The sequence below is a fragment of the Suncus etruscus genome, chromosome X (assembly GCF_024139225.1).
Source record: "Suncus etruscus isolate mSunEtr1 chromosome X, mSunEtr1.pri.cur, whole genome shotgun sequence".
NCBI lineage: Eukaryota > Metazoa > Chordata > Mammalia > Eulipotyphla > Soricidae > Suncus > Suncus etruscus.
Window position 1 is genome coordinate 19,319,177 of NC_064868.1, and position 24,494 is coordinate 19,343,670.

At 42.4% G+C, this 24,494-nt stretch overlaps 1 protein-coding gene across 1 annotated transcript; it reads left to right on the top strand.

Moving 5' to 3' along the window:
• The first annotated feature begins 504 nt into the window (after nt 1–504).
• Nucleotides 505–24,187, top strand: EIF2S3 (eukaryotic translation initiation factor 2 subunit gamma). Its single transcript, XM_049766754.1, has 12 exons — nt 505–588; nt 1,189–1,252; nt 3,736–3,863; nt 3,954–4,075; nt 5,447–5,541; nt 7,969–8,127; nt 10,914–11,048; nt 13,473–13,567; nt 14,071–14,215; nt 17,088–17,257; nt 17,661–17,833; nt 23,867–24,187. The coding sequence occupies exons 1-12, from the start codon at nt 520–522 to the stop codon at nt 23,928–23,930; spliced, it is 1,419 nt and encodes a 472-aa protein (XP_049622711.1). The 5' UTR covers nt 505–519; the 3' UTR covers nt 23,931–24,187.
• The last annotated feature ends 307 nt before the right edge of the window (nt 24,188–24,494 follow it).

Consider the following 24,494-nt stretch of genomic DNA (forward strand, 5'->3'; position numbering starts at 1 on the left):
CTGTGCAAAGCGGGTGGCCAGCTCCCCGCGCCCAGCTCTCGCCAGGAAAAAGGCCCTTTAACCCGCCGGATTCTCAAGATCCAAGCCGACTCCGCTTTGTGAAATCATGGGAAAGTAGAGAGAACATCCCACTTTCTAGTCTAACAAATTAGATGGCAGCAAAATTTTCCCAGCAACGCCACTGGGAGCGGAAGTGACTTCTCCCAGGCCGGCACAAGCATTGCCCGCCTAGCTACACTGGGGGCCTGTACTCTTGTCCGACTGTTCGCAACACTGCCTGCACAAATATTCAACAATTTCCCCACAATCTCCGAAAATTGTCATGATATTTAACAAATAGGCAGGTCTTAAGGCACTTTAAAAATCACGCTAAAGAATGCAAAAGTAGAGCTTCAGTCAGGCTTGTTTTTCTGGACAGGCATACGCCGGGCTGCCCGCCGCCACTTGCCCCGCCTCCCTTGAGAAGACCTGAGAGCAGTCAGGCAGTAGACAAGGAGACTTCCTTCCTCTCTGGGCAAGATGGCTGGGGGAGAGGGCGGCGTGACTTTGGGGCAGCCACATCTTTCTCGCCAGGATCTCTCCACGTTGGTAAGTTTCGCCGGAAGAGAGGGCAAAGGAAGATCGGGAGTGGGGAGGTGATCGATCCTTGCTAGCGATTTTCAGATCGTGCCGTCGGGCCATGCTGGGCTGTCGGGAACGTAGGGGACCCCGATTCCCTAAGCCGCGCGCACGTTTCACCGCTGGAACCTCTGGAAAGCCACGTACGAATGAGGAGGAACTACCTTGCACCCTCTTCTCGATCCGCCCAGGTTTCGGCTAGAAACTCACGGTGTTGATTATATTTGGGTTTTTTTTTTTGGAACCTCTAAAGACCTGGGGACTGTATTACTGTCTGTAATACTAGTGTCATACAAGTGAATGGATGTAGTGATAAGTGTTACAATGAAGGACTCTCGCTTCTCAGTCATCAAAACGCACTCTTGCTTGTCCGGGGAAAGCATTTTAGGAGAAGAGATCGAAACAGGCCAGATTGTAAATAAATGTAAAGTCAAAGGAAAAGTTGTGATTTGATCTCATTTATGAGAAAGAGACCGAAACAGCCCAGATTATAGATTTATTAAATGTAAACTCAAAAGAAGATTTGTGATTTGATCTCATGTATGACTTAAAATATGTGTTTGCTTGCAGGACGTAACTAAACTGACACCACTTTCACATGAAGTTATCAGTAGACAAGCTACCATAAATATAGGTAAGATTGAGCCAAACTTGGAGAGCTGACTTGATCTCCAGCGTGTGTTGTCTTTGTGTGGTTACCTTAATTATGAGATGATGCAGATGTTCAAGAGTAGGATTTGACCCTGCTTCTGCTGAGCAAAGCACTCACTAGGGTTTTTTGAATAGCATGGTGAGAAGAAAAGACAAATATGGAATGCTTAATGAAAAGGTGATATGCAGAAGTTAAAGGAAGAGGTGAACATGTGAATATCTACCATTTAGGGGTATTATTACAAGGGCAGAGTTTGGAAAGTTTAATGTGATATATTAGCTACTACTAAGTAGAATTGTTTTATTTTTAATTGGCACTTAGATCTTTAGAGAAGTTAGGTTGACTGAGTGTAAATTTTGGGAAAGTTAAAAGTCTATAGGAACAGAGGCCGGAGCAGTAGCGCAGTGGTAGGGTGTTTGCCATGCGTTTGATCCAGGATGGACCTCAGTTTGATCCCTGGCGTCCCATATGGTCTCCCAAGCCAGGAGCGATTTCTGAGCACATGGCCAGGAGTTAGCCCTGACTGTCACCGGGTGTGGCCCCCAAAAAAGAGTGTAGGAACAGCATAGTAAAAACCTAGTTAAAAGTAAGTCTTGCCATGAGGCCAATAAAATGTTAGGATGATAGTACCTTTGACGGCATTACTATAATTAACCCAGTTCTTGCCTAGTTTTCATAGATTCCTTTTGGTTGTATTGTGACTTATACCTACTTACTTCATTCTGGAAATGTTGGAAATTTTTCTTGTTTGCTTGTTTTGGTTTTGGGTCACATTTTGCATTGCTCAGGGTAACTCCTGGCTCTGCACTCAGGAAATTCTTCAGGTGGTGCTGAGGGGACCATATGAGATGCTGGGGATAGAACTTATCCACTGTACCCCATGGAAAATATCTTTTGGGGGTTGGGCCATACCCAGTAACACTCGGGTTACTCCTGGCTATGCGCTCAGAAATCACTCCTGGCTTATGCCACCGTTCCGGCCCGAAAATTTTCTTTTTTTTTTTTTTTTTTTTTTTTTGGTTTTTGGGCCACACCTGTTTGACGCTCAGGGGTTACTCCTGGCTATGTGCTCAGAAATCGCCCCTGGCTTGGGGGGACCATATGGGACGCCGGGGGATCGAACCGCGGTCCTTCCTTGGCTAGCGCTTGCAAGGCAGACACCTTACCTCTAGCGCCACCTTCCCGGACCATCGAAAATTTTCTTAATAAACAAGGTTTTATATGATTTATGCTAATTTTTATTAAGATCTCATAATTTAGGGGGCCAGAGTAGTGGTGCAGCTGTAGGGCATTAGCCTTGCACATGGCTGACCTAGGACAGACCTCGATTTGATCCCTTGGCATCCCATATGGTCCTCAGGAGTGACCCCTGAGCATCACGGGTGTGGCCCCCCCCCCAAAAAAATCCAATGATTTAGAGTTACTCTTTGGGGTTTTTTTTTTTTTTTTTTTTTTTTTTTGGTTTTTGGGTCACACCCAGCGATGCTCAGGGGTTACTCCTGGCTGTCTGCTCAGAAATAGCTCCTGGCAGACACTAGGGACCATATGGGACACCGGGATTCGAACCAACCACCTTTGGTCCTGGATCGGCTGCTTACAAGGCAAATGCCCGCTGTGCTATCTCTCTGGGCCCTAGAGTTACTCTTTTGAATTTCAAGCAGTGTTCCAACACCAGTACTGATGTCATCTTCTACCTGCAACAAGATCTTGTTATTTTATTTAATTTATTTATTTTTGGGGGGGTCACACCCGGCAGTGCTCAGGGGTTATTCCTGGCTCTATGCTCAGAAATCGCTTCTGGCAGGTTCAGGGGACCATATGGGATGCCAGGATTCAAATCACCATCCTGTGTTTAAGGCAAATGCCTTACCCCTGTGCTATCTCTCTGGCCCCAGATTTTGTTATTTTAGCCACTTCCAGCAATGCTCAGGATTTACTCCTCTCTCTGCACTGAGATCACTCTTGTTGGAGCTAGGGGCATCATATGGGGTACTGGTGATTGAACCCAGGTTTGCTTGCAAAGCAAGTGCTTAACCTTCTGTACTATTTCTTCAGTCTCCCAAAACAACATTTTTTTGGGGGGGTCACACCCGGCAGTGCTTAGGGGCTACTCCTGGTTCTATGCTCAGACATCGCCCCCAGCAGGCTCGGGACCATATGGGATGCCGGAATTTGAACCACCGTCTTTCAGCATGCAAGGCAAACACCTTAAACTCCATGCTATCTCTCCGGCCCCAAAACAACAATTTTAAGCAAGGTTTTCAGTTATATAGAAAGCTCTTTTCAGTTCTGTATCAGAATGTTTCACATATAAAAGGATGTATAGGAGGAACAAAATTGAAGTTACTGTTGGGTTTATGTGAATATTTACAATGAATTATAGCTTTGTGTTTTCTATGCTAACTCTACTTGAAAAATGGTGCTCATTAGATGTACGTTACATTAACGTTTTTCACATTATCTAGGTACAATTGGTCATGTAGCCCATGGGAAATCCACAGTTGTAAAAGCTATTTCTGGAGTTCACACTGTCAGATTCAAAAATGAACTTGAAAGAAATATTACCATCAAACTTGGATATGCTAATGCTAAGGTGAGCTGTATATTGTGAAACTAGAAGCTAACTCATTGTTGCATATGAGGGGAACAAATCTGAGTTTCCTTTTTTTTATTAAAACCTTAGATTTATAAACTTGATGACCCAAGCTGTCCTCGTCCAGAATGCTATAGATCCTGTGGAAGTAGTACACCTGATGAATTTCCAACGGACATTCCAGGAACTAAAGGGAACTTCAAATTAGTCAGGTAATCTCTTTTATGCTAAGATGCTTAATATTTTCCTATTTTGTTGTGCTTACATATCCAAGATATTAAAAAGCTGAAAACCGGGCCCGGAGAGATAGCACAGCGGTGTTTGCCTTAAAAGCAGCCGATCCAGGACCAAAGGTGGTTGGTTCGAATCCCAGTGTCCCATATGGTCCCCCGTGCCTGCCAGGAGCTCCTGAGCACCGCCGGGTGTGGCCCAAAAACAAAAACAAAAAAAGCTGAAAACCAAGTATTTAACTGTTGAATGGTCACACAAAAATTCTCCAAAGGGAATTTAAACAGAATGGAATGAAAGGGAACACAGCTCATCAGTTTAAAGGACTCTTTCCCCAGACTCCTTATTTTCTTTTGAATAGCCCTGTTTCTGTTTCCTGGATAGGGGAAAGTCTTTTTCTTTTTTCTTCTTTTTTTTTTGACCACACCTGGTGACGCTCAGGGGTTACTCCTGGCTATGCACTCAGAAATCACTTGGAGGACCATATGGCACGCCGGGGGATTGAACTGTGGTCTGTCCTAGGCTAGCGCGGGCAAGGCAGATGCCTTACTTCTTGCGCCACTGCTCTGGCCCCAACAAAAGTCATTTTTAATTACTACTCTTGTAGGATTGTCCTACAAAGATATTTATTTTTATTTTGAGTGAAGTTGGAACTAGGGAAAGATAGTGAGGCCTTTTGATTTTTTTTTTTGTTGTTTTTTTTTTTTTTTTTGGGCCACACCCTGTGACGCTCAGGGTTACTCCTGGCTATGCGCTCAGAAGTTGCTCCTGGCCTCTTGGGGGACCATATGGGACTCCAGGGGATCGAACCGCGGTCCGTCCTAGGCTAGCGCAGGCAAGGCAGGCACCTTACCTCCAGCGCCACCGCCCGGCCCCAATAATTGATTTTTTTAATTATAAAAAGTATATACATTTTAAATTATAAAAATAACTGACCAGAATAAATAGTATTTTTGTTTGGTTGTTTTCTTGATATTTGATCTGTGATCAAGACTTATTCCTGGCTCTATCTTCTGGGATCATTTCTGCAGGGCTTGGGGAGGCCTGGGGGGGTGGGGGGGTGGACGGGACTAGAGTGCCAGGGTTAAAATCTGGGTCTACCACATGCAAGCCAAGTACCTTAACTGCTGTACTCTCTCCAGTCTCCAAGGTCAGTTTTTGTTTTGGGGGCACACTCAGTGTTGCTCAGGGGTTACTCCTGGCAAAGCTCAGGGATGCTGTGGATCAAATCTAATCCAGGTTGGCCGTAAACCCCATGGTCCGTTTTTAAAGTGTTTTAACTTTAGGGGCTTCAGTTAGCATGTTGAGAAATATTGACTCATCTGAGAACTTGATTGTTTTTTCTCCATTGTTAGACATGTTTCCTTTGTTGACTGTCCGGGTCATGATATTTTGATGGCAACTATGCTTAATGGTGCAGCAGTGATGGATGCAGCTCTTCTATTGATAGGTAAATATATAAGAATTGGTTTGGACAAATCAGTGTGGAACAAATCATGTGTGGAAGATTTAAATGAGGGTTAAGTCGTTAAGGACCATATTCATTACATAAGGGTACTAGGAGTAGGAGCTAGTAGGCAGGACTGCACCCCTACCTAGCAGCTGTCACAAAATACTAAACATGATGGACTTGGTACTATCTTGTGAGAATTCTTACAGTAGAGTTAAGTAAAGAAGATAAAACTAGCCAATGGTACTTGTCCCCTCTTGACTGGAATTATTTGCTAATATTTTTGTGGTGGGCCTCACACACATGAGGCATATGCTCTACCGCTGAGCTATATCTGGACCCTTGGTTTTGTTTGTTTTAAAGATACATGTGTTCTTGTTTTTTAGTCCCTGAACTATCTACTTTCTCTTAACGCTTTTTTAGAGATGCGGATCTGATAAGTATTGAAATCTAGTGCTGAATTGGGGCTTTCAGTACCACACTTGTGCTGTCTTCCTTCTTTGATCCCGTGAAATTTTAGTGTGGGGTATAATTTTTGTTTTGGTTCACCCTGGACAGTATATTTGAATGATATTGGTGTTATGTTATGGAACGGAACCAGGGATTGAAATTGGGCCTTTTGCATGCAAAACCCCATCTCTCTGAGCTATATCCTGACCTGTGTGCTTTTTTTTTTTTTTGTGGGGGTGGGGTGGGTGTGGTTTTTGGGTCGTACCCAATGGCGCTCGGGTCACTCCTGGCTCTGCACAGAAATTGCCCCTGGCAGGCTTGGAGGACCATATGGGATGCCAGGAATCAAACCACCATCCGTCCTGAGTTGGCTGCATGCAAGACTAACACCCTACCGATGTGCTATTTCTTTGGGGAGGGGTTTGCTAGGCAGTGCTGGGGCCCTTGGGGCCACTCCTGATAATATTTGACCTGGATGTGCAGGTTGGGTGACTCAGTGCTAAGGTCTAGTAATGAGGTGGGGGTGAAAAATACAGTGCTGGGGATAAAACCCAAACCCTTCTAAGTCAGGCAAACTTTTCAGCCTTTTGAATTATCTTTCTGACCCTAGGATATAATTCAGGGCTGAGGGGACTCCTTGTGGTTCTTGGGGGCTACTTCTGACAGTGCTCTGTGGCCCTTGCAGTGGTTTGGATTTAACCTGGGACTCTCGAGTCCATGGCTTCCTGCCCTTTGAATGACCTCTTTGTGTCCAGGCACATAGTTTTTAAAACTGCCCTACTGAATATAGTACAGGCCACCTTCATGGCATTGGGGAAAAGTGAATGGTGTCTTGCTCAGCGGAGCATGACTATTCTTTATGATAACCTATAGATAGTTCGTATTCTCTTCTCCCTTTGTACAGAAGTAGTAGCCTCTAAAAGTAGTTGAAATCCCATAGATTGTATTGCCTTCCCTTCTAATTACTATCTTAGTCTTAGGAATACATCTCTAAGGGCTGGAGTGATAGCACAGCTGTTAGGGCATTTGCCTTGCACTCGCCCAACCTGGATTCGGTCCCCGGCACTCCGTCTGGTCACCTGAGCCCACCAATAGTGATATATTGCATGTAGAGGCAGGAGTAACCCGAGTACTGATAGATGCGATCCAAAACAAACGAAAAAAAGAAGACTCTAAAATTGTTAGATCCAGAGTACAATACCTGTGGACCAATTTATTGATTCCAAGCTTCTTGCTTAGGACCAAGGATGGGAACCAAAAGCGCAGGAGGCTCTAGTGAGGAAAAATGAACAGGTGAATACATGTCAGGAGTCTGTAGGCATTTTACCTTCAGAGTGCTGAGCCATTTAAGGGTTTTCTTTATGGGGCCCCGGAGTTAGTTCATAGGGCTTGAGTATGTATGTGCTTTGCGTACAGAGGAGTTTTGGATTTGAAAAATAGTATGGCATGGCTCCTCAGCACCGCAGGCTGTGGCTTAACACACATTTCCTTTACTAGTTGCCAGTTTTGGAGAGTTTTTTTGGTTAGTTTTTGAGCTACCCCCAGCGATGCTCACAGGTTAGTCCTGGCTCTACACTTAGGAATCACTCCTGAGTGCTCAGGGGGCCATATGAGATGCTGGGGATCCAACCCAGGTCAGCGGCCAACAAGGAAAGCACCTTACCCACAGTACTATTGCTTTAGTCCCTAGTTGCCAGATTTTATTACTAGTAAAATAACATGAACTTTATCAGTCATTCATGCAATCAAGTGTATAATTTACTGGCTCTGTATACTCAAAACAAATTACTGCAGGTATCTTGGGTCCCTAGTTTAAGAACTTCACCCCTTGAAAGGCACCTCCCTGCCCATTCGGCAGTCAGTGTGTAGTCCCCCTTCCCCCAGCCCGTGGCAACCATGAATCTTTATTCTGTCTGATAGATTTGTTTGTTCTGATGATTTTCTTCTAAATTCATTTATCTTTTATTCTTCATCTAGCTGGCAATGAATCTTGTCCCCAGCCTCAAACATCTGAACACCTGGCTGCCATAGAAATCATGAAACTGAAGCATATTTTGATTCTACAAAATAAAATTGATTTGGTAAAAGAAAGCCAAGCTAAGGAACAGTACGAACAGATTCTTGCATTTGTACAAGGTTAGAAGCCATAATAGCTAATCTGAATCATTGTGACACATTTAATCTGGATACCAGATTTTTTTTTTGTTTGTTTGTTTGTTTTTTTGGGGGGTTACACCTGGCAGCGCTCAGGGGTTATTCCTGGCTCTACGCTCAGAAATTGCTCCTGGCAGGCTTGGGGGACCATATATATGGGTGCCGGGATTCGAACCAATGACCTTCTGCATGAAAGGCAAACGCCTTACCTCCATGCTATCTCTCTGACCCCTGGATACCAGATATTATTAGAATCATGTTATTTGTTCTCATTTGAGACAAAAGAGTTTGAAGTTACACCTGGATGATTATTCCTGATGGTGCTCAGGGGACTGTATACCGTATTTTCTGGCGTATAAGACAACTTTTGAAACAAAAAAAAAGTCAACCAAAAGTCGGGGGTCACCTTATACGCCGAGTATATCCCAAAAAGGTTTCAATATGCCGCTAAATGAAAGTTGTCTGAATATTGCCACAAAACAAATTTTCCAACTCGATCCTGCACCAATCACTGCAAGGCTGCTCGGACCGCCTAACTCAGCCAATCCAAGCAGGCTTTTTATGCATGCAAATTAGACAATCTTCTGGACCCGAATCTACACTGTAAAGAGCCTGCTCAGATTGGCCAGAGTCAGAGAGGAAGTCTGTTACATTATGACCTTTGAATCTTTGCTTGTTGTGATTGGCTCACTGTGGTATATACAGTTGCAGCACAGGAATGTTCTGTCTGATACAGCGAATATAGGCCTAAACCTATGTCTTAACTGCAAAATTAGGAGGTCGTCTTATACGCCGGAAAATACGATACATAGTGCCAGGGATCAAACTAGGATCAGCTACATGCAAGTATAGTCTTAACCCTTATACTGGCCCCTACATTAACTCACACCCAGTGGCGCTTAGGGGCTACTCCTGGCTCTGCGCTCAGAAGTTGCCCCTGGCAGGCTCAGGGGTGCCAGGATTTGAACTGGGGTCCGTCCTGTGTTTGCCTAACCACTGTGCTATCTCTCCGGCCCCTAGATTAACTCTTACTGTAATAATTAAAACAGGTTCAACTTGTTGATCTTGGGGAAGGGCACATTCCTTGCATGTGGCTGACCCAGGTTTGATCCTGGCATCTCATAGTACCCCCAAGCCTACCAAGAATAACTTCTTGAGTGCAGAGCCAGGTATGACACAACAACAAAAACCATAATTTTTTTTATCTTAAGTATTATTCTGCCTACTACTTAATAGTCACCTGATATAGCTAGTGAAATTTGCTGCTAAATTTGATAAGCTAAAATATATGTTTGTTTTGTTCTGACCCAGTGATGCTTAAAGGTGGTTTCTGGCAGTTCTTGAGGGCCATTCTATCTCTATGGTCCCAAAACTTAAGTTTTTTCTGGGGTAAGGGTTTGGGGCCACACCCACTTATGCTCAGGACTTAGTCCTGGCTGTTTTTATTAAGAAAAAGACTTCGTATGGGCCTAGTCCTATAGTAACAATGAAGCAGTAACTCATTTTCACCAGACTTTTAGATACTTAAGGAGCAAATATGTTCCATCTTAAGTTTTTCCAGCTCACAAGTCCTGCCTGTGTTAGAGTCTATAATTTATCTTGGTGTTTATTGGGATATTAATCACATGTTACCAGAAATCTTGCAAGTTGTAAAATGTTCTTTCCCAGGAGTGATAGTGTTCTCAAACAGTTTTTATTGTTTTAGTATATTGACTATAACAGTATAATTTTGAGGTTTTTTTCTTAAAAGGAATAGTATTCCTTTTCAGGAATAAACACAGACAGAAATATATACCACTTACTATAAGTTGCTGGCATTTGTGTGGGAATGGTTAGTCATCTATTTGGTAATATTAGGCATCATGTTAGAATATTAGATACTGTATATACTTGAGTATAAACCGATACCCCCCAATTTTACCCTAAAAACTGGGAAAACTTAGTGACTCAAGTATAAGCTGAGGTGGAAAATGCAACAGCCACTGGTAAATTTCAAAAATAAAAATATATACCGAAAAAATTACAATAATTGAGGAATCAGTAGGTTAAATGTTTTTCAATATTTATTGCTAAAGAAACACTACATTAGCAACAGTAACTTTAAAACTTTAAATGAAGTGCAGAAAACTGTACCTTAACAGGTAATCAAGCTAAATCCCAAAGGTTAAAATCCTTCAAAACTGGATTCCTCCTCCTCCTCATTTGTGTGTCTAAACAGAGCTTCAGCTGTATCTGGTGTGAGGGTATCAGCATAGACATTGTCAAAATCACTGAGTTCGTAGATACTACCATCAGTGCTGTCAGTCTCATACAAAGCACAGAATATTGTGAGTTCTGTAGTTCAGTGGCATCCAGTTCAATTCAGCCGCCTACCTCTTCAGCTTAGCCTCGACTTGTGGACAAAGCTGAGGCACCGCCCCCTCCAGCAGACGGCAGAAGACGACCAGAGAATACGTGCATAACCTGTATGACCCGAGTATGAGCTGATTTTGGGTTTTTCAGCACAAATTTTGTGCCAAAAAACTCAGCTTATACTCAAGTATATACAGTATTTTCTTTGACTTGAGGCTGGAGCGATAGTACAATGGGTATGGCTCTTGTACTTGGCCTCCCCAGATTTGATCCCCAGCATCCCACTCCTGAATACCCCTGAATGCTCCCTGAGTGCAGAGTGAAACAAGAACAATAACAAAATTTCCTTTGGCATGTACAGAACAAGGTCTGAGAAATTATGAAGAATTTGTATCATGTCTAATTTTATCCTTTAGGTACAGTAGCTGAAGGAGCCCCTATTATTCCAATTTCTGCTCAGTTAAAATACAATATTGAAGTTGTCTGTGAGTACATCGTGAAGAAAATTCCAGTGCCTCCAAGAGACTTCACTTCAGAGCCCCGGCTTATTGGTAAATGATAGAATTGGTCTTAGATTTGATTTTGTCTATTTTGATGATTTCCTTTAGAAGTATTTGTTAATACATAGTTTATTTGGATGGAGTAGGGCAAGGCCTCAAATCCCAATCATTTCATGATGTCACAAGGACTATAGGAATGCATAGACCCAAGCATGCTAGAAGCAGCCCCCACTGCCTTTTCTTTTTGATCTTTTTGGGCCACACCCAGAAGTACACAGGGCATACACCTGATTCTGCACTCCAGGCTCAGGGGAGCCATATGTGGTGCCAGGGATTGAATTCAGGTCAGCCATGTGCAAGGCAAACACCCTACTCTCTGTACTATCATTCAGGCTCATTATTACATCTTTGTAAAGGTGATAACAAATTAGTCTCCATATATATTTGTTTCTGAGACCACACCCTGTGGTATTCAGGGTTATTCTACTTTCAGGTGGGGCTTGGAGGACTAGATGAGGCCTCAGGATTGAACTCTAGCCCAGGAAAGAACTTGTAAAAACTTGCCCTTACTGTGCTGTATGCTATGTGAAGATGCAATCACAGCATTCTCTAGAGCAGTGGTTTTCAGCCTTCAAGAAACCGGTTTGAATCCAATGGTATATAAAATTGTATACCACCTTCAGCTGGAGCCTCTTGTGCTGCAGGCAGTATTGAAGTACAAATCATGTAATCCTAGGTTTGGTTTTGGTTTTTGTTTTTTATGAAAAAAAAAATAGGTTTTTTAGGGGGGCAGAGTGATAGTGCAGTAGTAGGGCATTTGCCTTGTACGCAGCTGATCCAGGACGGACCGCAGTTTGATCCCCCGGCATCCCATATGGTACCCCAAGCCAGGAGTCATTTCTGAGCGCATAGCTAGGAGTAACTCCTGAGCGTCACCGGGTATGTTCCCCCAAAAAAAGTTGTTTGTGTTTTGACACAACTGACTGGGCTCATGATTTAACTTCTGACTATGTACTTAGGGATCACTCCTGGAAGGACTTGGGCAACCATATAGAGCATTGAGGATTGGACCCAGATGGTCCACATGCAAGATAAGTGCCCTATCTACTGTGGACCCTGAAAAAATAGTTTTCTTGTTTGTTTGTTTTTGGGCCACACCCAGTGATGCTCAGGGTTTACTCCTGGCTATACACTCAGAAATTGCGCCTGGCTTGGGGGACCATATGGGACCCCACGGTGGGGGTTTGGGGAGCTGGAGTTGAACCATGTTCTGTCCTAGGCTAGCATCGACAAAGCAGACACTTGCGCCACCACTCTGGCTCTGAAAAAAATAGTTTTTAAAACTTTGTTTTTGTTTTTTGGGCCAAACCCGTTTGATGCTCAGGGGTTACTCCTGGCTAAGCTCAGAAATCGCCCCTGGCTTGGGGGGACCATATGGGATGCCGGGGATCGAACTGCAGTCCTTCCTTGGCTAGCGCTTGCAAGGCAGACACCTTACCTCTAGCGCCACCTCGCCGGTCGCATAAAACTTATTTTATTTCTATATATAGTCTGGAAAGATAGTACAGACCACTATGTGCAAGGCCCACCTTAATTAGCTTCAGTTCCTTTTTGCCATGTTATTTTTTTTTGGGGGGGGGTCACACCCGGCAGTGCTCAGGGGATACTCCTGGCTCAGCACTCAGAAACCGCTCCTGACAGGCACAGTGAACCATATGGGAGCCGGGATTCGAACCAATGACCTTCTGCATGAAAGGCAAATGCCTTACCTCCATACTATCTCTCCGGACCCCCTTTTTGCCATGTTATAACTAATTTTTTTGGGTTTTTTGTTGGAGGGGGCAGACGTGTTGATGCTTGGTAACACCTGCACTCAGAAATCACTCCTAGCAGGCTTGGAGGACCATATGGGATGCTGGAGAATTGAACCTGGGGTTGCTTGGCTGCATGCAAAGCAAGTGCCCTATCTGCTAAGCTATCGCTTCGGCCTCTAAAACTAAATTTTTATTACGGAAATTGTAAAATAGAGTTTTTGTAAAGATTCTCAATCCTGGATAGATAGTACAGGCACTTGGTGACCCCGTTTTGATGTCTACCTATTATGGTTCCCTGAGCACAACCGGTTTGACCCCAGAGCATAGCCAGGTGGCCCCAAACTACAAAACATAGGCATATCTCCCTGCCTTTCAGTTTTAGCTCTTTAGCCATGAAGTGACCAAAGTTAACAGTTTGTTCTTACCATGTATACTTGTTTATTTTGTTTTCTTTGTGGAACTAGGTTAATAGTTGCACGGTAATTGATAGTATGATGTGCCATAGTATGTCTGATTTTTAAGTTATTTCAACTTCTTTTATCACAAATAAGGCATCAGTAAACTCAGTTCTGTATAAGATACTACTGTTTCTGAAAAGTTAACTTAGAAATGAATACTTCTAAAGTGAAATGTCAGAACTTTAATTTTTTGTTTCTTTTAGTTATTAGATCCTTTGATGTCAACAAACCTGGCTGTGAAGTTGATGACCTTAAAGGAGGTGTGGCTGGTGGTAGTATTCTAAAAGGAGTATTAAAGGTATACTGAATTTTCATTGTTTCATTTTTCTATTGTTTTAAATGGGAAACTAGCATGAACACTCTGGATTTTAAAGTTAGTTTTTGTGCTTTATTTTTTATATAAATTTATTGGTATGTCTTTTGAATGTGACTTAGAGGCTTCTTTTTTGTTTTTGTTATTTTTTGGGCCACTCCCAGCAGTGCTCAAGGTGCTCCTGGTTCTGCACTGAGGAATCACTCCTGGTGGTGCTTGGGGACCATATGGGATGCTGGGGATCGAACCTGGATTGGCTGTGTGTAAGGCACATGCCCCTTATAGGCTTCTTGAGTATGAAACATAATAATAGGCTTGTGTGGTGGGCAGTTAAATGGTTCTCATTTTGAAGATAGTTATGCTTGGAAGAGAAAAAGAGAATTGCCTTTTCTGCTTTTTTAGTTTTATGGTCTTGTTAGGATTATTTTTCCATGTATTGTTTCCTATTGTTTTCTAGTGATCCTAATTATTAATGCATATATTTACAGGTGGGCCAAGAGATAGAAGTCAGACCTGGTATTGTTTCTAAAGATAGTGAAGGAAAACTCATGTGTAAACCAATTTTTTCCAAAATTGTATCACTTTTTGCGGAGCACAATGATCTTCAGTATGCTGCTCCAGGCGGTCTGATTGGTAAGGACTCTTCTTGTTCCATGCTTTTAGTTGGTGGATGTTTGTGTTTTTTGTCATGGAAAATGTATTGCCCCAAAAGTAGAGATTTCATTGGATATTTTCATAATTGAAATGAGATGGGAAAATATTGTACTTAAGCTATTGGTTTTATGTCATAATACAGTTTTATCCTTTTTTTTTGTTGTTGTTGATATTTTGGTTTTGGGTCATACCCTGTGATGTTCAGGAGGCTTGTTCCCTGGCTTTGTGCTGCGGACTGTTTTATCCTGATGGGATAAAAAGTCCCTAAGCATAACCTTAGTGGGTTCATTTTCCCACTGAGAGCCAAGCGGGAGCACGAAGAGGTGAATATGGAATAATGAATTATGAAATATGAAATGAATGAGACCACACAGAATGCATGGGGACTTGCATCTAGAAAGACAAATTTATTTTTTGAGCTGGGTAACTTAAAGGTTGAGCTTTGGAATGCAGGGTGTAATTTTGGAGGTCAAAGACAGTGGGAGATGGTTAGGGAAACAGAATGAAAGACCATGGCTAAAATTTGCATATTAAAGAACCGATACTGAAGGTGAAAGGCAGTTTTGTTGTGAATTAGCTTTGTTTTGGGTAAGCAGGAGAAAACCAGGTAATTTTCAGGGAAGTGGGAAGAGAGAGAAATGTTTTAGAGTTTTGGGGAAACCTGAAAATTGCTTTACTATGAGCTAAGTTTTGGGGAAAAAACATGATCTTGGCGCCAAGGTAGCAGAGATCACAGAGAGCTGGTCAGTGGGAGACTTTTGGCGGGATTTGTACTGTCCTCCTTTGTTAGATAGAATTACTAAGGCCTGATTTCTAATAATGGTCAAAAATAAAGAGAGAGATAGTTACAGCCACGTTTTAGAATTATGGCCAAACAATCCACGCAAAGGGTCAACTGATTTGACTGCTCTAAGCGGGCCTTTTTGGCAAATAATTCTTTTTCAGGAGTGCAACATTTCTGATGTGTGCCCTTCCTGAGTGGGGTGTAACAGCTTTGTGCTTAGGGGTCATTCCTATCAGTGTTAGGGGGCCATTGCTTTGCATATGGCCAACCCTGGTACAATTCCCAACGCCACATGGTTCATTGAGCACAGACCCAGGAGTAAACCCGAACAGAGCTGGGTATGACAACATACTCCCTCCCCCAACAAGAAATATACACAGCAAAAGTATCTTAAATTGGACCCAGGTATTATATATAAAGTCTTTAATCTTTTTTTAATCAACCCTTCAGAGTAGAAAATACCAGACAAATACCCTCAAATGACTTATAATGAATTTTATGCCTTTTCATTCTGCATTAAAGATATTCCAATTCATGGGACTGGGAGGAGGAGACTCCCAAGCAGTGCTCAGTATGCCCAAGATATTCTTCTGGTGATTTTTGACTAACCAGGGCAGCGGTTCAAGCTGAGGGACTGAAACCACAGTGCTACAAGGCCTTGGTGCCAGGCATGTTCTTGACCACTTCTGCTTGTGTTCCAGGGTTGTACCCTGTGATACCGGGGTTTGGATTAAGGCTCAGCTACCAGGCTTCATGGCATCATCTCTCTCTCCTGGAGACTCATTATTTATGTATTTATGTATTTATTTATTTATTGGATTGGAGATCACACCCAGCAGCACTCAGGGGTTACTCCTGGCTCTACGCTCTGAAAATCGCTTCTGGCAGGCTCCGGGGACCATATGGGATGCCAGGATTCGAACCACTGTCCTTCTGCATGCAAGGCAAACACCCTACCTTCATGCTATCTCTCCAACCCTCATTTTTTATTTATATTATTGTTCGCTTTTTGTTTTGAATTCAGAGCTTTTTTTTGGGGGGGGGGGGACACACCCAGCGGTGCTCAGGGGTTACTCCTGGCTATCTGCTCAGAAATAGCTCCTGGCAGGCACAGGGGACCATATGGGACACCGGGATTCAAACCAACCTCCATAGGTCCTGGATCGGCTGCTTGTAAGGCAAATACCGCTGTGCTATCTCTCCAAGCCCTGAATTCAGAGCTTTTTAAAAAAATTTTTTAAACTTTATTGAAGTCTTTGTGATTTACAGAATCCTTCGTAGTTGGGTTTCAGACATACAATGTATTTGGGCCAATCCCACCACCAGTGTCGACTTCCCTCCACCAATGTTCCCTAGGTGCATCCCATACTACCCATCTTTTCCTCCAGGCTGCCAGTATAACAGGCCTATTTTAAGTTTAGATTGAATTCAGATCTTTTTGTACTCAACTGCCCAACTATCCTGAGTTAATATAAAGTCAGTATCTCGTCACCCTGTGCAGCTATTACATGAATATGAAAATGTGATTATAAGTATATGTAAAGAAGTGTTCTTTGGGCCGGGCGGTGGCGCTCGAGGTAAGGTGCCTGCCTTACCTGCGCTAGCCTAGGAGACGGACCGCGGTTCGATCCCCCGGCGTCCCATATGGTCCCCCAAGCCAGGAGCGACTTCTGAGCGCATAGCCAGGAGTAACCCCTGAGCGTCACCGGGTGTGGCCCAAAAACCAAAAAAAAAAAAAAAAAAAAAAAGAAGTGTTCTTTGGGAGTTGGGTTGAGGTTTGGTTATATGCTTGTTTAGGTAATTTTGGGGGGGGGGGTTGGTTTTTGGTTTTTGGGTCACACCGGGCAGCACTCAGGGGTTACTCCTGGCTCTACACTCAGAAATCACTCCTGGCAGGCTTGGGGGACCATATGGGATGCCGGGATTCGAACCAGTGACCTTCTGCATGAAAGGCAAATCCCTTACCTCCGTGCTATCTCTCCGCCCCTTGTTTAGCTAAATTTTGGGGTAAGCAGTTTTTTAGAGAACTAAAAGTAAAAATACATGTATGTGTATTCTTTATATCAGGAGTTGGAACAAAAATCGACCCTACTTTGTGCCGAGCTGACAGAATGGTGGGGCAGGTACTTGGTGCTATTGAAGCTTTACCTGAGATCTTTACAGAACTGGAAATTTCCTATTTTCTACTTAGACGGCTTCTAGGTGTCCGTACTGAAGGAGACAAGAAAGCAGCAAAGGTAAGTGCCTTCTGTCGTTATTTGTTAAAAAGTGGTGGTGATGTTAGCACCAATTTTGAGGTTGATTTTTTTATAATTAACTCAAATTCAGAAAAGAAAAATGTGACTAAAAATCACTATAAAAATTAAGGGGACCATATGTAGTATCCTCAGCCACATGCAAAGCAAACAAGGACCTTACCTGCTGTAGCTCTAGCCGAAATTACTTGTTTTTTAAAAGGTAGGTCTTACATAAAATCAGTGGGTGCCTTTGTATATGTATTGATAAGTTCTATTACAGTGAAATTTCTGTAGAACTTTCTTTTATAACCACAAGCACATGGGGAAATACTCATGGAAAAATCATTTACGGAAAGCATTTTCTTGATTTTGCAGTTTATTTTCCCCCAATTTATTTCTGTAGGTGCAAAAGCTGTCTAAGAATGAAGTTCTTATGGTGAACATAGGATCCTTGTCAACAGGAGGAAGAGTTAGCGCAGTGAAAGCTGATTTGGGAAAAATTGTTCTGACTAATCCTGTGTGCACAGAAGTAGGAGAAAAGATTGCACTTAGCCGAAGGGTTGAGAAGCACTGGCGGTAAGTTTATTAGCCTTTGTCAACATTTTTGCTGTGTACTTACCCATGCACACTTCCTAGAACACAACGTATATGATATGTATGTGTGTAACTTTTGACTGAACTATTTGAAGAATTGTATATATCATGCTCCTTAATCTCTCAATACTTGGGTCTATGATTTCTAAAAACAAGGATATTCTCTGGCATGTCCTATTTGAGATGTCTAACTGATAAAATTGTGACATCTATAGTTTATATTCTAGTTTTATTGCTTGCCTCATAATGTCCTGTCTCCCAATCTAGGATCTTATATTCTAGTTTTCATTACTCTTTGATGTCCCCCTGAAAATTTCTCTTCCTAGACAATGCAGTTTTGAGCAATACAACCTAGTCACTTTTTCATCTGTTCCTCACTTCGGGTTTGATTTGATATTTCTAAGACTAGACTAAGGTTATGTATTCTGGGCAGGAATACTTATATAGGTGCTGGTATCGTCAGGGAATCAAAACCAGAGGTACACGTTCGCCTGATTGGTTAATTTTGGTCATGTAGTCCAGTTTCTCCATTATATAGTTACTGTTGGAGGGGGTTTAGGGGTTCTCACCTAGTTACTCAATTGATTTCTGGCTCTGTGCTCAGGAGTGTCCTCTTGTGGTCCTTGGGAGACCATAGCTCTTGACAGGTAATTAAGCCAGTGTTGGCTGCATGCAGGGCAAGCACCTTACTTACCCCTGAACCCTGTCCAGCCCCAATATAGTTACTCTTTTTGCCATTCCTACTAGTAAGAATTTTGTGAGGAGATTCTTTCTGTCAATAGTCTGCTCCTCACCTTATCTTACCCTCCTGTGCCTACTGATGGTTCTTGTTTGAGTTGGACTTAACTGTAGTGATTGCCATACACACCCATCCTCACCAGTCCCTACTTATCAGTAATTACTTATCAGCAATTCATTCTTTCCTATTATTTAATTATCTAGTCACAGTAAGGAGTCATAGAATCCTTGAATATCATACTTTTTGGAAAAAGATGTTCTAGACTCATTGTTACCTGCTTTGTCCTAATTTTAGAATTGACCTTTTCTCCAAGGCACCCTGGTTCCTGTTAGTGGGAAATAGTATTTAGAAATGAAGGTCTGGGGTTGAGTGTTTGTGTGCCCCAGTGTGCTATTTTAGACATTGAGTCAATAGTGCCAGGAAAGATACACGTCTATGACTCCTTTCTCTAGTTACTGAATCTACACTTTCTAGTCCGTGCAGTTGCATCATGACCATTATCAGTTCCATTTCACACCTTAAATTATTGTAAAAGATTGCAAGATTCGCTTGTTATTTAAGAGCCCAGTCACAATTGATTTTCTTAACATTTATTTTTAATCTTGCTGGCCTCTAATTCTAACAACTTCTCAATTTTTGATCATGAAAGGTCTTTCTGAAGTGTTTTTTTTTTTTTCTTTTTTGGTTTTGGGTCCATACCCATCGGTGCTCAGGAGCTACATCCTGGCTTATTGCTGGGAGACAAAAGTGGTGCCAGGAATCAAACCTGGGTTTCTTCCATACAAAGCTGCAGTCTGGAACTTTGTGGCCCCTGGAAGTCTGCTTTAAAGCATTTACATTTTTGCCTACTTTTTCTCATGTAAATCTGCTAACTTAGATTTTTCCATATCTTGTTTGTTACCACAATTACTCAAGTCATGCTGGACTTTGTTCTTTCCTTCTTACCTCCCTCCTTCATTAAAGCTTTCCTTCTACTGTGACCCATGATGGTCTCATCACTCATTCAGAAGATCTGAAATTTTTTTTCTGTCATTATTTGGGGACCTCCCCAGAAGTTCTTGGTGGCTACACTCTAATGCTAGGGAGACTAGGAGGCACGAAGGATTGAGCCCTGTGACTCCAGGAACTGATTCCAGCCCTTTGAGCTAGATTATCTTAATTACAACTTTAATTGAACATTCAATTTTTTTAGAAGTAAATTCTGCTTTCTGTTGTCTTTTGTTATTTGGTTTTTCTCTTGTGTGATTATATGCACCTGGCAGTGCTCAGGGGTTACTCCTGAAAAGCTCTGGGGACCATATGGGATGCCGGTGATCGAACCTGGATCGGCCATATGCAAATTCAGCTTAAAAGGTTTCGAAAATTCAGGTCAGAGAGATAGCATGGAGGTAAGGAGTTTGCCTTTCATGCAGAAGGTCATTGGTTCAAATCCCGGCATTCCATATGGTCCCCTGTGCCTTCCAGGAGTGATTTCTGAGCGTGGAGCCAGGAGTAACCCCTGAGCACTGCCGGGTGTAACCCAAAAACAAAACAAAACAAAAAAAAGGTTTTGAAAATTCAACAGGGGGTGTGGTTCAACAGTTGAATACATGCCCAAGGTCTTAGGTTTGATTCCCCACACCACAGAGCAACAAAAAATACACACAAATCTCAACATAGACCACATTAGTTTCTTGGAATGGTACACTTAACTATCCTAGTATGATAGTATCATTTTTTAGGATAGATTTTAAAACAAAAGATCTTTTTGTATTTGCCCTTAAAAGGAGAGAATTGTATTGAAATGAAACCTTGGGCTTTGGGAGTCTGACAGATACTCCAGCATGCCTTGCATGCAGATGGCATGTGTCTGATTCTCTGACCCCCATAATAGTTTCCCAGTACCACCCTGAGCACAGCTGGGTGTGACCTGAAAAAAAAGAAAAGAAAATTTAGACTTTGTTTAAAACTTGCAAATATGATAAAGTTGTTAAAAGAAGATGGTATCTGTGGGGGAGGGAATAAAAGAAAAAAAGAGCATTTGAATGATCTTTATGCTTGTTAGCGTTCATTTTTACCTATGTTTAGGTAGCTTTCATTCTGGGGACTATAATTGAGGTAGCAGTTCAGTTTTCTCATTGATTCAATGAGAGGTCCTGTTGATAATCTGCTTTTATATGTTCCTTTAGTTCTCTCTCTGTCTCTTTCTAAATTTTGGGCCATACCTGGTGGTGCCCAGGGTTACTCCTGGCTCTGCACTCACGAATCACTCAGGGAACCATATGGAATGCTGGGGATTGAACTTGGTCAGCTGCATGCAAGGCAAGCATCTTACCGGCTTTGCTATCGCCCCGGCCCCCTCCTTTAGTTCTCTTAATTCCCTTTACATCTAAGCTATTCAGATCTGTGTGTGTGTGTGTGTGTGTGTGTGTGTGTGTGTGCAAAGTGAATTACAAATCTTTCACAGTAATATTTAAGGCACATAGAAGTAATGAATGAGGGGCATTCCCACCACCAGTGTTGTCCTCCCTCCACTCCTGTTCCCGGCATGCATCCCTCTTCCCCCTCCTCTACCCCCCGTAATGCTAGTGCAGCTGTTCCCCACATGTACAGCATGTACAGCTTGATGTAGATTGGATATCATTTCTGTTGTCGTCAACTTTGGATTTTGTGTTCAAGTCTGATCATTTTTTGTTTCCACCAAATGGACATACGACTGTCTGGTCTTGGTACCATCCATTTTTCTCCCTCCAAATATGATGCTGATCAGGGTGATTCCAGTGATGTGGCTCTATTAGAGATATAAAGGGATATGGGTCTAGGTGCTGTAAGTATCCCTTTGGAAGAAAAAAGGGGAAAGAAGAAAAAAGTAACAAAACAAAATAAAACGAGACAAGACAAAAACCAAAACGAGACCAAAAACAAAAGGGAGTAACAAAAAAGTGCAAAAAAGATTAAGACAATAAAAAGAGTAAACCAAAAACCAAAACCATCTGCTATGAAGAAACAAACCAAATACATAAAAAGAATCAAAAACAAAAACGAGAGCAAAAACAAAAGAGAAAAAAAACAAACCCAGCAACTTCTTAAAAAAGGGTTGTTTCTTTTTTCTTTTCCCCTCCCTCCCTCCCTTCCTTCCTTCCTTCCTTCCTTCCTTCCTTCCTTCCTTCCTTCCTTTCCCTTCCTTCCTTCCTTCCTTCCTTCCTTCCTTCCTTCCTTCCTTCCTTCCTTCCATCTTCCTCCCTCCCTCCCTCCCTCCCTCCCTCCCTCCCTCCCTCCCTCCCTCCCTCCCTCCCTCCCTTCCTTCCTTGCTTCCTTCCTTCCTTCCGTCCTTCCTTCCTTCCTTCCTTCCTTACTTCCTTACTTCCGTCCGTCCATTTTTTTTTTTTTTTTTGCATAGGCACAGTAAACAATGGGGAAATTAGACCAGGAATTCCCTTGGCCTAAGAGATGCTTGGTAGCCATTCTGATCTTTGAGGTGCCATGAATGCTTAGAAATGTTTCAAGGAAGAAAGGATAGAGAGTAACAGTGCAGAAAGCTGAGTTCATCATGCTTTGCATGCAGAAGGCCCAGGTTCGATCCCAACCGCTGCATGGTCTATCAGAAGTGACTTCTATGCAGCACTGCTAGGTGTAGCTTCCAAACACCTCCCTCTCACTCCCCCCCCCCCCGGCAAATTTAGGATTTGCCATTTAAGTAGTGGTAGGGGCAGGTCTCATGTCGGAACCTCAGATCAATCTCTAGTATCACAGTTCAATTCCCACTACCAGGCACATGCATGCACACACCACATATGTGTGAGCACAGACTGCAGGACAAAGGGAACAGGTAGATTTGACAGAATGAATACAATTAGCTTCATTTGTCACCGTAAATTTTTTATAGTTTTTTTTATTGAGGGGGCACACCCCTTAATGCTCAGGGGTTACTCCTGGCTATGCGCTCAGAAATCGCTCCTGGCTTGGGGGATGCCAGGGGATCGAACTGTGGTCTGCCTTAGGTTAGTGCGTGCAGGGCAAATGCCCTACTGCTTGCGCCACCGCTCCAGCTCCATTTCGCCGTAATTTTTTATTGATTCAATGATGTCCAGTTATTCATAGTTGAGTTCTAGGCTCTTAGTATCCCAGCACTAATCACCAGTGTTGACCTCTCTTCACCTGTATCCCCTAGTTCCCTCTCCCTCTGCAGCCTGCTTCCTTGACAGGTATATTATTGTTTATTTTGGTTTGGATCTTGGGTTTTCTCTTTTGTGGCTCTGTGATTCAGGTATATACCACACCTCTATACCGCCAGTGTGGCCAAGACACACTGTTTCCTCTGTCCACCTCTTTTTACCTTCTCTGTCCTTTTCGTTTCTCTAACCTAGGAATCAGGGAAAATTTAGCTTTCCCTCACTTTTCTGCCTTGCATGCATTCTATATTCTAAAGATAAGTGGGATCATCCTGAGTTTGTCCTCCTTCTGACTTAACTTTGTTTAGCATGATAGTCTTTAGTTCTGTTAACATGATATTCTTCTGCTATATCCAAATTGTAGCAAATTGTATTTTTATCATTCCTTACAGCTTCCTAGTATTCCATTTTAATCTATCATATCCTTATTAATCCACTCATCCATTGTTGGACACTTAGGTTGATTCTGTATCTTAAGAAGCACCATAGTTAATTAAATTCATTATTACTTTAAATTAATTTATTATTAATAAATATTTTATAATAATAGCTTTTCCTGTCATTCTGGCTATAGCCCTTCTCTTTCTTGACGTACAAGAATTGAAAGGGAGTCAGAATGGTAATACAGTAGGTAGAATGTTTGCCTTGCACGTGGACGACCTGGGTTCTATCCTCTGTCCCATTTGATCACCTGAACACCACTAGAAATAATTACTGAGTGTAGAGCCAAGAATAATTCCTGAGCACCTCTAGGTGTAGTCCCTCCTCACACACACACCAAAAAAAAGAAATTGAGGTAATTGGGCTTGCTTTTTTTGGAAATAAGTGGTTGTGCCATACCTAGCAATGCTCAGGGCCTATTCCTGGCTCTGTACTCAGGAGTGAACCCCATCACTGCTTGGGGGAACCATATGTGGTACCAGGGGTTGAATCAGTGTTGACTGCTTGCAAGACAAGTGCCTTAACCCCTATACTGTATGTACTATCTCTCTTTCCTTAATACAGGCTTTCTTTATGATAGAAATAGGCTTTGGGAACGAATTTCAATTTAACAAACAGGTAATATCCTGATTATATGCTACTAAAATTGAAGTGAACATAAAATATCCATTATTTCTTTTGCAGTTTAATTGGTTGGGGACAAATAAGAAGAGGAGTGACAATCAAACCAACAGTAGACGATGATTGAAGAATTCCAGCTTACTAATACTTTCGGATGAAGTTAAAATTTCTTCTAAACTGAGATGTATTTTCAAATCAATACTTGGAATTTCACAGCTCATTACCTAGTACTAGCTGTAGGATTGTTCTCATTTTATGATGATGGAAATTTGATCTATTAAAATCTGGACTATAATAAATGTAAAAATTGGCAGTATATTGGATTGAATCTATTTTTGAGCACAAAATAATTGCTCCTAAATAAAGTTTCCATTTATACAGCAATTCAGGTTAGAAATGGAACTTTGCCATAATTTTTTTTTTTTTTTGCTATAGAACCTACCTGTTAGGAATAGCATTTTTCTTGCTTTTCATGAATTTTGTTTTGTTTTGTTTTTGGGCCACACCTGGTGACTCGGGTTACTCCTGGCTATGCGCTCAGAAATCGCTCCTGGGGGCCGGGCGGTGGCGCTAAAGGTAAGGTGCCTGCCTTGCCTGCGCTAGCCTTGGATGGACCGCGGTTCGATCCCCCGGTGTCCCATATGGTCCCCCAAGCCAGGAGCAACTTCTGAGCACATAGCCAGGAGTAACC

Bases quoted from the DNA above. Each gene is read 5' to 3' on its own strand.
- EIF2S3 (XM_049766754.1), top strand. From the start codon at position 520: ATGGCTGGGGGAGAGGGCGGCGTGACTTTGGGGCAGCCACATCTTTCT. The intron at 589-1,188 runs GTAAGTTTCGCC...GTTTGCTTGCAG, and splicing joins GCCAGGATCTCTCCACGTTG to GACGTAACTAAACTGACACC. The intron at 4,076-5,446 runs GTAATCTCTTTT...CTCCATTGTTAG, and splicing joins GGGAACTTCAAATTAGTCAG to ACATGTTTCCTTTGTTGACT.